Raw genomic sequence first — 11450 nt, 5'->3', positions numbered from 1 at the left:
ATAAATTAAAAAAATGAGTGGCGATAAACCTTCTTAGGTTATATTGTATAGGTAAATATTATTAAAAAGATATTCTAGAAATTATATGGAATTTCTAAAAATCTGATATGTCCTGGTAAAATGTTATCAGTTATAATTCTAGTTATTATCTTTTTTTTAACATCTTTACTGGAGTATAATTGCTTTACAATGTTGTGTTAGTTTCTGCTATATAACAAAGTGAATCAGCTATATGTATACATATATCAAAAATATGGAATGCTTCATGAATTTGCGTGTCATCCTTGCACAGGGGCCATGCTAATCTTCTCTGTATCGTTCCAATTTTAGTATATATGCTGCTGAAGCAAGCACTCTAGTTATTATCTTAAATGTTGTATTCACAGCATTAATCAAGTTTCTTTGTTAATTGCATTGTAATCAGATCTTTAACTGTGCCTTTTAAAGTGTTTTGTCATTTATGGACCATTATTGTTTTATTTTGTTGCTTTTGCAAAAAATGCTTCATCTTCAAGAAGAGTCAGAGAAATGACTTTTTGACAAGTACAGGTTTCTGATAACTTTCAGATCATACTGCTGAACTGGGTAAGAAATTAAAGAATTCTAATGGAAAACCTGATAGCTTCACAAAACTGTTAACAGAAGATTAAGATCAAGGATTAGTCACATAGGACTGAGTGAACTGATGAATATGGTATAATTTTTGGGTTTTGTCTGAAATATTACTGGTTTTAATCTGTGTTTTCCAGATATAAAGAAACCTTTCTCCTCAAGCTAATTATGACTTACAGCAGTTTGGTAAATTATACCTTTGTAAGTAGAATTGAAACATTTATCTTTTCTCTCTACCTGATTCCTCCAGAAATTGGAAACTCTTATGTTCCCAGCAGGCTTGTCATCAGGTGAATAAGAAAGGCTGCCTCCTGGCAGGTGCAGGAATCTCGATATTTTGGGGAACTCAAGAGAGGAATCCACCCAGATCTATAGATATCACAAGCAGAATCTGATGGCAAACCAGATTGGTGTGGTTTTCCTGGACTTGAGAGGCCTTTTAAAAGTTCAGTTTGAGATTTCTTATAAAAAGTTCCAGCACAGCCAACTTAAAAGAGCCTGTATGATCAATTACATTTATGTAAATGATCAGGCCAACTTTATTGAAACCAGACTTATTTTGCAAATAAGTCAGTCTTAATTTGGCTATATTTCGTAGAAATTAGGGCAATTTTAGAGGGGGAGAATTATAGTTCAGTGGACATTAAGTAGTAGTGTTACTGTTTTTTGAGGGTTTTTTGCTGTGTGTGTTTATTGCCTAAGACTCACTGCTCAGATGGCTCCTTGTTGCTCTGTTGCATTATTATAAAGTTTGTTCCTGAAGCTTAGCACAGTAATTTATCTTTGGATGAAGATCAGATGCCCCATGACCTGTAACCAGGAGATTATGCATCGTCGCAGCTTTTTCAGTATGCCACTCTTCCTCCCTAACTGCAGGATACAGTTCACTTTTAAAGGGGTTAAGGTGACAGCCTTCTAAGGATCTGAAGATGCAAGGAAAGGGCTAGATGGCAAACAGGTACACTTAATTTCCAATTATAAAATATTCCTGGTGTGAAATTTTAAAGTGATGGAGTTGGTAAGGCAAGGCTATGGTGAGGAATGTGAGGAAAGTTTTCTGGTACAGCAGCACTTGCCTAGGAGAGATAACAACTGAAGATGTGTTTCTTACAGCTGGCTCTGACCAGCTGAAGCTGATAAAGGACCATGAAATTGGAGAGACCCTGGCACACCAGGCTCTCAATGGTCCTAACTGAAGACTCTTCCTAAACAGTGAGCAGTGAGGTTTGGTTTAGCCAACTGTGTTTATTTCTTTTATTGAAGTATAGTTGATTTACAATGTTGTGTTAATTACTGCTGTATGGCAAAGTGATTCAGTTATACATATATATATATATATATACATTCTTTTTTTATATATATTCTTTTATATTATGGTTTATCATAGGATATTGAACATAGTTCTCTGTGCTCTACAGTAGGACCTTGTTGTTTATCCATTCTATATATAAAAGCTCACATCTGCTCACCCCAACCTCCCACTCCATCTTGCCCCCAACCCTGTCCCCTTTGGCAACCACCAGTCTGTTCTCTATGTCCGTGATTCTGTTTCTGTTTCATACGTAGGTTCATTTGTGTCATATTTTATATACATTCCACATATAAGTGCTATCATATGGTATTTGTCTTTCTCTGTCTGACTTACTTCATTTAGTATGATACTCTCTAGTTGCATCCGTGTTGCTACAAATGGCATTATTTCATTCTCTTTTATGGCTGAGTAGTATTCCATTGTATATATGTGCCACATCTTTATCCATTCATCTGTCACTGAACATTTAGGTTGTTTCCATGTCTTTAGCCAACTGTGTTTAGACCTGTGGATCCATTCTGTCCTCTCCAGAGAGATCCAGAGTACTGGATCTCAATCCTTAGTTAGCAATAACCACATGAAACCTGCTTCTGGCTAGCACTTTAAAAACTCTGTTTCCCTCTCAGTGAACTTCTACTTCATCACTAGCTTGTGTTCCTTCATCTAGCAAGTCAGTAGACTTAGCTTTTTCTTTTTACCTATTCATCTATCCATTCCTTCATCCATTGTCCATCCATGTCTTCACTTATTATTTATTAGCTCTGGTGGTCTTTGTTTTATTTGTTGACAGGCATAAATAAATTAGTATATGTAAAGCACTGATAAGTGATAGCTACTATTATCTTCTTCACTCACTGGTATCTTGCGTATATATTATAAGAACATGTCCCTGAAATATTTTAATTCTGTCTCTATTGGAAGCATACATGAATGAGTCATTGAGTTCAGCTGATAGAACGTTTCTAACCCAAGTTTGTAAGTGACGGTGTGGTGTTCAGGAAAGCCTCATTTGGCTTCTAGAAAGATGGCTGGGAAGATTTTAAGCCTCTTCAGTGGGAAAGAGGCTGACATATTCAGGTCTAAGTTCAGGGTCAGACACTGACGTTCGAAAGACTCTTCATTGTGATTCTAACTTATGAACTTTTGAAAATTATAACTGAACTCTTTAAGAAAACAGGGTTAAAAGGTAGTTTGTTGGTATATAAGCATCTGTAAGGCCTGTTTCCAAAGCTCAGCATGTGCCCACACGTGCCCACAGGTACACAGCCTTGGCCTTGCCCTGTAAACTCCCAGCACAGCACACAAGTGTGGGCCCTTGTTACAAAGGAAATGGCTCTATTTCTCAGAGCAAAGAGATATTGAGGACACTTCCCAGTAAGTGGTACAGAACAAGGCCCTGTTGTTTCCTAGACCTGCTGTTCTGTGTAACAGGAAGCTCCGGGTCCTGTCCCTGCCCACCCGGTCCATTACTGCTGCAGTGGAAGCAGCCAGTCCAGGCTCTCCTGGTGAAGGCCAGCCCAGAGCCGACACCACCCTCCTTTCCTACTTGCCTGGGCTGTTGTGGCACATGTTTGAACTGGCCAATGAGGAAAGGTCATGGGCAATTTTGAATCAACTGCCAAGTGCTGCAGAAACTTTAAGCACAGAAATGGACGGGGACCCTGAGGTCAAGACTCTAGATGCCACTGCCCTGCAGTCAGAGCACCTGCTTCTGCAGGTCAGGTCAAAGACCACTGGGGACTGCATGACAAAGATGGTAGTAGGGTCACTCAGAGCCAGCAGTCCAGGCCATCACAAGCCGGGAACCAGCTCTGCTTCACGTGTGAGTTACTCCTCTTCTCATTGTCCTTTTAGCTGAAGTGAATTTTTCACTTGGAATCTCTACTTTTGCCAATTCTCCAACTGGCATGGCTGCGGCTCCTTTCCCCAAACCAACACTGAAGAACCTGTAGAAGCAGGAAGGAAACATGGATTCTAAACATTAATAACAAACCACCCTCCCGCATTGTGCTTCTCCCTTGAGCTCTCATAGTACTGTCAAGAGAATGTCCTTTCCTCCCCTCGAAGTTCTCTGTCTTGCAATGAGTCCAAGGAACCCCAAAGCCCGCTTGGTTCAGTTGATTTCCACTGAGCCCCATCAGTGCTGATCTGGGGCCCTGTGGGTCGTGCCAGAAGTTGAACCCAGGCCCTGCTCTGTGCTGTGTGGTTGAGGCTCAGGGATACAAACTGTCCTGCCTGCGGCCCGTGACCGGTCCAGCAGTGGCTGTTAGTGATGCGCGGGTGGGGGAGAAGGTCCTCCTCCCCAGCCTTTTACTGATGTCACAGCTTTTTGTCAACATCTCTTTGGCGTACACACACACATTCACACACACGGCCATTACCCCCAAGGCATCCCCGTAGTTCAGGAAGACTGGCTTTAACCCCGACACACAGGCCCTCCCCGAGAAGGCCCTGGCCTGGAGCCTGGTCCAGTCCAGACTCCATTGTCCCTCACGGGCTTGTCTGCTGGCCTCCTAGGCAGCTGCTCTGACCCACTGATGTGTTCAAATAACAATGAACCTCAGAAGGGAAGGGGTCAGGGGCTCGATCTGTACACCTTCCACCAGATCTAGATGAATGCTGATGGCAGCCTCTGTGACCCCTTCCACCATGTCCTGTTTCACACTTCTTTACCAGGAGGTAAAGGCCTGGAGACATCTGCTCTGGAACAAAGATCTGTTTTAAGGGCTCACTGAGACATTCAAATGATCATTCCTTTTGTTAATTTTTCTTCACCAAACAATCCATTGCATGCATTGTCATTTTATATGTGTCTGTGGTCATTTTCAGACTTACTTTGTAGGAACAGAACAATTTTTCCAAAGAAAATTTAAAGAGGATCACAGTATTAAAAACACCAAAGTAGTTCTGTTCTGGCTGAAGCAGGGGGGTGACGCTGAGGGCTCTGCGCTCTGCTCTCTCGTCCTCCTGCTTTCCCCCTGCAAACCCCCTGTGCTCTGAGGACACCAGCTGAACAGTATTCACATCAAGCTTAGGATCTAGAATGAGAAACCCTGAGTGTGCGGCCATCAGTCAGGGCTCCTGGCTGTAAGCAGAAAAGGAGTTTATTACAAAAACAGTGAGTAGGTCGCCACCCCCCTGGGAGGGACAGAGGACAGGTTTGCAGGGAGCAGCCCCACATAACAACACCGTGAAGACAGTGCTGTGACTGGGCACAGGGACCACGGTTCACCCCACTGCCACCACTGAGCCTGCACACAGGGCCCTGCTGCTGGAGCTGCGGCCACGGGGCCCCTGGAGGGTCCATCTACCTAGGATGGAGCCTGCAAAGTCCTTGCTTCTTCACTCTTCCAGCTTCTGAGTCATGGTCTGGGGCGAGAGTGTCCCGTTGGAGGACGTTGTACCACGTGCCTGCACTTTAGCTTTGAGGAAGACTGAGAAAGTGGGTATTTGGCATTTTCAGCCTCTATTAATGCGAGATGGATCTATTTTAGGAGGTTGGAAATTCTCCAAAAGGAGAAGGAGGTTCAGATGCTAGGGGAGAAGAGGGATGACAAATGTCCACTGCAGTAGCTCTGGCAAGTTGCTTTACTTCTGAGCATCGTTCCTCTAGGAAAGACAATGGCCCTTCTAGGTCATCCATCCATCCATCAGCAAATGTTTCTTGAGAGCTGTTTATTTTTCTATTGTTTCATAACAAACTACCCCAAAGCTCACTGGCTGAAACAACCATTTTAATATATCTCATGATTTTGCGAGTTGGGAATTTAGGAAGGGCTTAGATTATCTGAGAGATTCTCTGCTCCATGTGGAGTCAATCGGGGTCCTTTGGGACATTCACAGGGTAGCCAGTCAGACCTGGAGCCTTCAGAATAGCTTCATCCATTTGTCTGCCTCTTTGGGATGGATGGCTGGGAGGCTGGGCTCAGCTGGCCTCATCTCCCTCCCCACGTGGACTCTCTGCATGGACTCGCCAGCAAGAGAGCTGGACTTCTTATGTGAACGCTCAGGGCTCCGAGAGACCAAGTCCTCCTTAAGAACCTGGAGCTGTCATAATGTCACTTACACTGTATTCAATTGGTCAAAGCAGTCTCAGCCTAGCCCAGATTCAAAAGGAGGAGAAATAGACTCTGTTTTTTTTTTAATTTTTATTTTTTTAAAAATCTATTTATTTATTTTTTGCGGTACGTCGGCCTCTTACTGTTGTGGCCTCTCACTGTTGTGGCCTCTCCCGTTGCGGAGCACAGGCTCCGGACGCGCAGGCTCAGCGGCCATGGCTCACGGGCCCAGCCGCTCCGCGGCATGTGGGATCTTCCCGGACCGGGGCACAAACCCATGTCCTCTGCATCGGCAGGCGGACTCTCAACCACTGCGCCACCAGGGAAGCCCTAGACTCTGTCTCTTGATCGGAAGTGTCAAAGAATTTGCAGCCATCTTTAATCCACAATAAGAACCAACTATGGGGCAGGCATATATAGGAGCAGGGCATACAAAAATAAATAAGACGTGGTCCTGCCTTCAAGATGCTCAGTCATAGAAGGTTACATGAAAAGCAAACAAATGAAAGCAGTAAATGAGATCAATGCGAAGATGCATTGTAGGTTGCAAAACAACACTAATATGAAGGATTAGCTCTAAAACCAGGATATAACAAACTCTTCTAATGCTCTCAAATATCAGAAATCATTTATTGACCAGTTTGCCAAGAATCAGGAACTCAGCTAAGAGTTTTCCTGGCATAACTGTCCCCAATTCTCAGGGCAACTCTACTGCTGCCACTTCTACACGGTAGAATCAATGCTTCTTGTTTAATTACACAACAGCTTTGGATCTTGCTTTATATCAGCACCCATCACTCTCTGCTCATGGAAGCTATTTAATAGATGCTTCTCAAGATAGCCACACAGGCTACTTAAGAAGAGATTTTCAGTTTACAGTCACCCACCCAGTTATTCCTTGAAGGCTTGGATTTCTCCCTCTCGTAATTATTGCTTTAATCTCCTGAGCCACGCAACAGCAAGTTTTCAGGCTACAAGGCTGAAAGAGTTGAAGACATATCTAAAGGTACAAAATTTAAGTTCTTACTGTGTAAAGAGAACTAGACAACAGACCACTTTGTGCAAATACAGTTTCTGCCTCAGAGAACACTCAGACAAGATTTTAAAACTGTACATTTACCTGATTGATAAAGTGACATGCAAAGGTAGACAAAATTAGATTGTAGGAAATTTGAAAAGTAAAAACACAAAAGAAGTTACTCATAATCTCATCATCCAAAAATAGTACTAGTGGGCTTCCCTGGTGGCGCAGTGGTTACGAATCCGCCTGCCAATGCAGGGGACATGGGTTCGAGCCCTGGTTCGGGAATATCCCACATGCCACGGAGCAACTAAGCCCGTGCGCCACAACTACTGAGCCTGTGTTCTAGAGCCCGTGAGCCGCAACTACTGAAGCCCGCGTGCCTAGAGCCCGTGCTCCGCAACAAGAGAAGCCACCACAATGAGAAGCCCACGCACCTGAAGGAATAGTAGCCCCCGCTTGCCGCAGCTAGAGAAAAGCTCACACACAGCAACGAAGACCCAATGCAACCAAAAATAAATAAATAAAATTTATTTTAAAAAAAATTCTAAAAAAAAATAGTACTGTTAACATTTTGATTGATTTTCTTCTGGGTATTTATTTATTTACTTATTCATTTTCACTTACTGAAAGTAACAAATTTCATTTTTTAAAGGGCAGTTTTAGGTTTACAGAAAAATTGAGCAGATAGTAAAAGTATTTCCCTTCTATCCTCCTTTCCTGTCCTATTCCTAACATTCTGCATTAGTCGGCACAGCTGTTACCATTGATGAAGCAATTTTGAAACACTTATTAACTAAAGTCCATCATTTACACTAGGGTTCACTCCCTGTGCCGTGCGGTTCCATGGGTTTTGACCCATGCATAAGATCGTGCATCCACCGTGACTGAGTCACACCGATTAGTTTCCCCATTTTCTTTTGTATTGTCAGATCCAACCAGAATACACTTTAGCACGCAGCTGTTCTCTGTTTTTCACGTCAGAGCCTAACAAGCCTTCCTTTACCGTATTGCCCTCTGCCTCTGCACGCCGATAAACTCAAACACCATAGGAGGCACCAGCCTACAGGTAACCATTCCCCTGCATTAATACTGTGGACGGGTTCTTCCCTCATCATATGGGATCTTTAAAAATCGGTTCGTGGAAATAGCTTTCCACGATCTAGATAACATTCAAGGAAGAACAAACACAACAACAACAAAAAGGTTTAGGAAGAAACAGCGCTGTGTGGCGTCCCCCAGCACCTCCCAGACAAAAGGCTTCCGTCTGAGGCTCGTGCTGAGCGCCAGTTTCCTCGTGGCTGCCCGGAACCCGCAGCGGGGGATGGGCCTTCCCTGGAGGCCAGGGAAGAGGGGGTTGGCCGGCTCTCCGCTTCCTTGCTTCTCCGGGAAGGACTGCGCCCCAGCACCACTCCCCCTTCATTGCCATCCATCTGCGCCCCTCGGAGCCTTTAGATGTAAACCCGGCACTATTTTCTTTCGCCTTTAGGACTGGTTGGCTTCGTGGGAAGATGAGCAGTGGCGTTGGTGGAAGTGAACTCGGGCCGTGTGGGACGGCTGTAAGGGACATGCCCGTCAGATTACCCGACCAGGTCAAGCTGCTTTCCGGGAAACTTCAAACTGTGGAACGCTGTCCGGAAAGTTTTCACCGGAGGGCGAAAGCCTGGCAAGGTCCTTCTGCCAGCTGGCATGTAAAAGTGTGCGCCAGGATTAATGAGCATAATAGTACTTTGTTGTGGTGGTGGTGGAAGTGATATAACCCTGACGCTCTGCATCTGAAGACCCCGGAGCCCGTCCGCACGGCCTCCTTCACCGCTCATGTTAGCCCACAGCTCAGCGCCGCGTTCCTACAACGCAGTGGCAAGCGCGGAATCCCCGAAGTCCTCAGAGATGGCGCCGCCGTCCGTGGTTCCTTGCGTGTGTCACGTGTTCCACAGCTGGTATGTGCCAGAACTGGACGCTGTCTCCGGGACAGCGCTTTCCTCATCCCTCACCCCCGCCCCGCACTTAAGAATGGGCCAGGCCTGCCCCTCACACCCGGGTGCATCCCATCCAGAGATGCCTGTGCAGGCTCCACCCGTGGGGCCCCTCCTGGCACCAAGAGTCCCCCTGAGAGGCCTTGTTTGTTTTCGCCGCCAGAGTCCAGTCTGTCCCCTGACCTCTGACCCAGAACTATTTGTTCCAACCATTCCCAGCCTGTTGCCCTGGCTCAAAACAAAGTGGATGAAAGGTCTTTCCTCAAGCCCTGCTTTCACGCTCAGGGGGTCAGTGAAAATGAGTGGTGTGGTCATGTGGTTGATGAATCATTTTGGCCTTGAAACGAAGAGTAAAATACACTCTAGTTCAGGGCCTAGTAGGGCGTTGACAGCTGAGAGGCGGTAGAGTAAACGATAGGAGCACAGTCTTTGGGCCAGAGGGACCTGGGCTTGAGCCCGGCTTTGACTCCTCTGTGTTGTGTAATGTTAGGCAGACCTCTTAACCTCCCTGGGCCTCAGTTTCCTCATCTGTAAAACAGGGCTGATCATAGTGCATCTCTTATACAGCGTTTGTGAGGATCACATGAAAACAACAACAACAAACCCCACCAAGGTAAAGCACTTAGCCTGCTGCCTGGCCTAAGTAAGCTGTCAAGACACTGTAGTTCTTTTTATTCAATCGCCAGGAAAATGCCGAAGAATCCACGTGTTGTGTCACTGGTGTCCCTAGCACTGTCAGCAAACACTTCCACGTTGCCGAAGTAGCAGCACCCTTCATCCAACACACCTTTGCTTTGTCTTTCAGGCCTCCTGCTTCCACAGATGCTCATGGGTTTAGGTCAGTAACCTCTTAGGCCGGGAAAGTTTTCCTCATGATTGTGACATAAGTGAGTACAGCTCTGAAGAGCCAAAGAGGTTCTGGCAAAGACCTGCACAGGCCATGAGTTTCCTGTGAGTTTCCCACTACCAGCCACTTGGAAGCCGCTGAGGTTTGATTGCAGACTTCTCCTTCCCACAGCTGGCTGCAGTTTACTTTACCTCGGAGTCCGCCCTTGATCTCTTGCACGCTGACAGCCAGTTCTGTCTGGCTGGGGGATTGTGACAGCCTTTGTTTCCATGCGGGCAAAGTCTTTTGAAAAGGGGAAAAGCTCGTTAGTTAGCTGTCATCCTCAAACGTGGTTAAGTTATGAGTAATTCTAGGAGAGCCAGGGAGCTGGCAGCCCATTAGGTTGAGACTTTCATCTCCTTGTACAGAGTAGTGGGAGATTAACTGGGATATTGTATGTAAACGTTTCTGTCAGCTGTGGAATTGCTTAGAAATCCAGCAAGGAGGGTGACCACGATATCACTTTCCCTACCTCTGGGAGGTCGGTAGAGACACTCCTGGAATATGCAATCTCGCTATACCTCCACACGTGTGCACACACACCACCCACATTCTGTGGTGAGGAAGGGATGGCGTGTGGCCTTAAGGGTTGGTTTGGATAAAGGGTGCATATTTCTGCTAGTGTTTTCTTTTTTTCTTTTTCCAGTCAGGCCTGGCCGTGGCCGTTGCCTCAAAGCCAATGGCACCGACAGGACTTTTCGGTCTCCTCCATCAACTCCAGTCCGCTGCTCCGTCACTCGGCTTCCAGCAGGTGGCGCTGCTTCCCGCGTGGGCCTGGCCCGCCTGCCTTCGCTCCGAGGAAGCCAAAGAGATGCCGGGAAGTTGGGAAGTGGGTCCTCGCGCAGGTCGAGCTGCCGCCGTGGCAGACGCAAATGATGACACACCGGCTTGACGAGGGCCTTTGTCAGAAACCATGGGGATCTGGCGTTTCCGCACAACGGAAAACAAAGTGCTTCTGCCAGAGTTGACATTTGCTCACCATTGATTCCGGCGCATTTACAGGCAGAATGAGTTCGTGTGAGATTGCAGGACCTTGCCATGAGTCAGATTCACTTTCTGTAAATCAGAATCAACATTACACTTCCCCTCACTTTGGCCCATTACTTGAACTTTTAGGTCACCGTCTGTATTTGTATTAACTGAAGAAATTCGGGTATTTCATAAGAACTTTTTTTTTTAAGGGCAAAACCAGCTTAGGGCAGATTGTAGTTTTGAGATTTTTGTTGCTCTTAGCTCCAAAAATAGGTTGGCCTTATATATTATTTACATATTCAGAAGTATGCCATGTACAAATTCAAGTGAAACTTGCAAAATATTTTCTGGCAGGAAGCCCAGGAGGGGTTGTTCAGGGGGACAATGGTGCCTAGACCAGGCATGGGAGCAAGACACATAGGTGAGGAGACACAGGCGCAGAGCTTTTTTTCAACACCTAGGAGAAAATGTAGACAGCTGGAGTTGATCTGTTCTTAGGGTTATGGCCGAATTTTGATACTGGGGGAAAGAGACAAGATGGAGTTAAAAGTGGAGAGAAACAACAGACCTGGGAGGGTTCGAAAGGGTTTGAGCAGGTGAACAAGAAGGAGCC

General features: G+C 45.7%; 1 protein-coding gene and 1 non-coding gene across 4 annotated transcripts in view; both read right to left on the bottom strand.

The window, feature by feature from the left end:
- Positions 1–247: 247 nt before the first annotated feature.
- LOC113617723 (U6 spliceosomal RNA) lies at positions 248–354 on the bottom strand. The gene has a single exon (XR_003431732.1). It is a non-coding gene; the product is annotated as a U6 spliceosomal RNA (small nuclear RNA).
- A 9639-nt stretch (positions 355–9993) lies between these two features.
- Positions 9994–11450, bottom strand: part of ELL2 (elongation factor for RNA polymerase II 2) — a 99577-nt gene continuing 98120 nt past the window's right edge. For all 3 annotated transcript variants that reach the window (XM_027100573.1, XM_027100574.1, XM_027100579.1), the window contains one exon: positions 9994–10108. In XM_027100573.1, the coding sequence (XP_026956374.1) occupies positions 10009–10108 (100 nt within the window). In that variant the 3' untranslated portion in view covers positions 9994–10008. The remainder of the gene's footprint in view (positions 10109–11450) is intronic.

This window comes from Aethalodelphis obliquidens, unplaced genomic scaffold, assembly GCF_003676395.1.
Source record: "Aethalodelphis obliquidens isolate GAN/ISIS:26980383/991018 unplaced genomic scaffold, ASM367639v1 scaffold4, whole genome shotgun sequence".
Classification (NCBI taxonomy): Eukaryota; Metazoa; Chordata; class Mammalia; order Artiodactyla; family Delphinidae; genus Aethalodelphis; species Aethalodelphis obliquidens.
The sequence above is the reverse complement of the archived record's forward strand: the minus strand, read 5'-3'. Positions and strand labels throughout refer to the sequence as shown.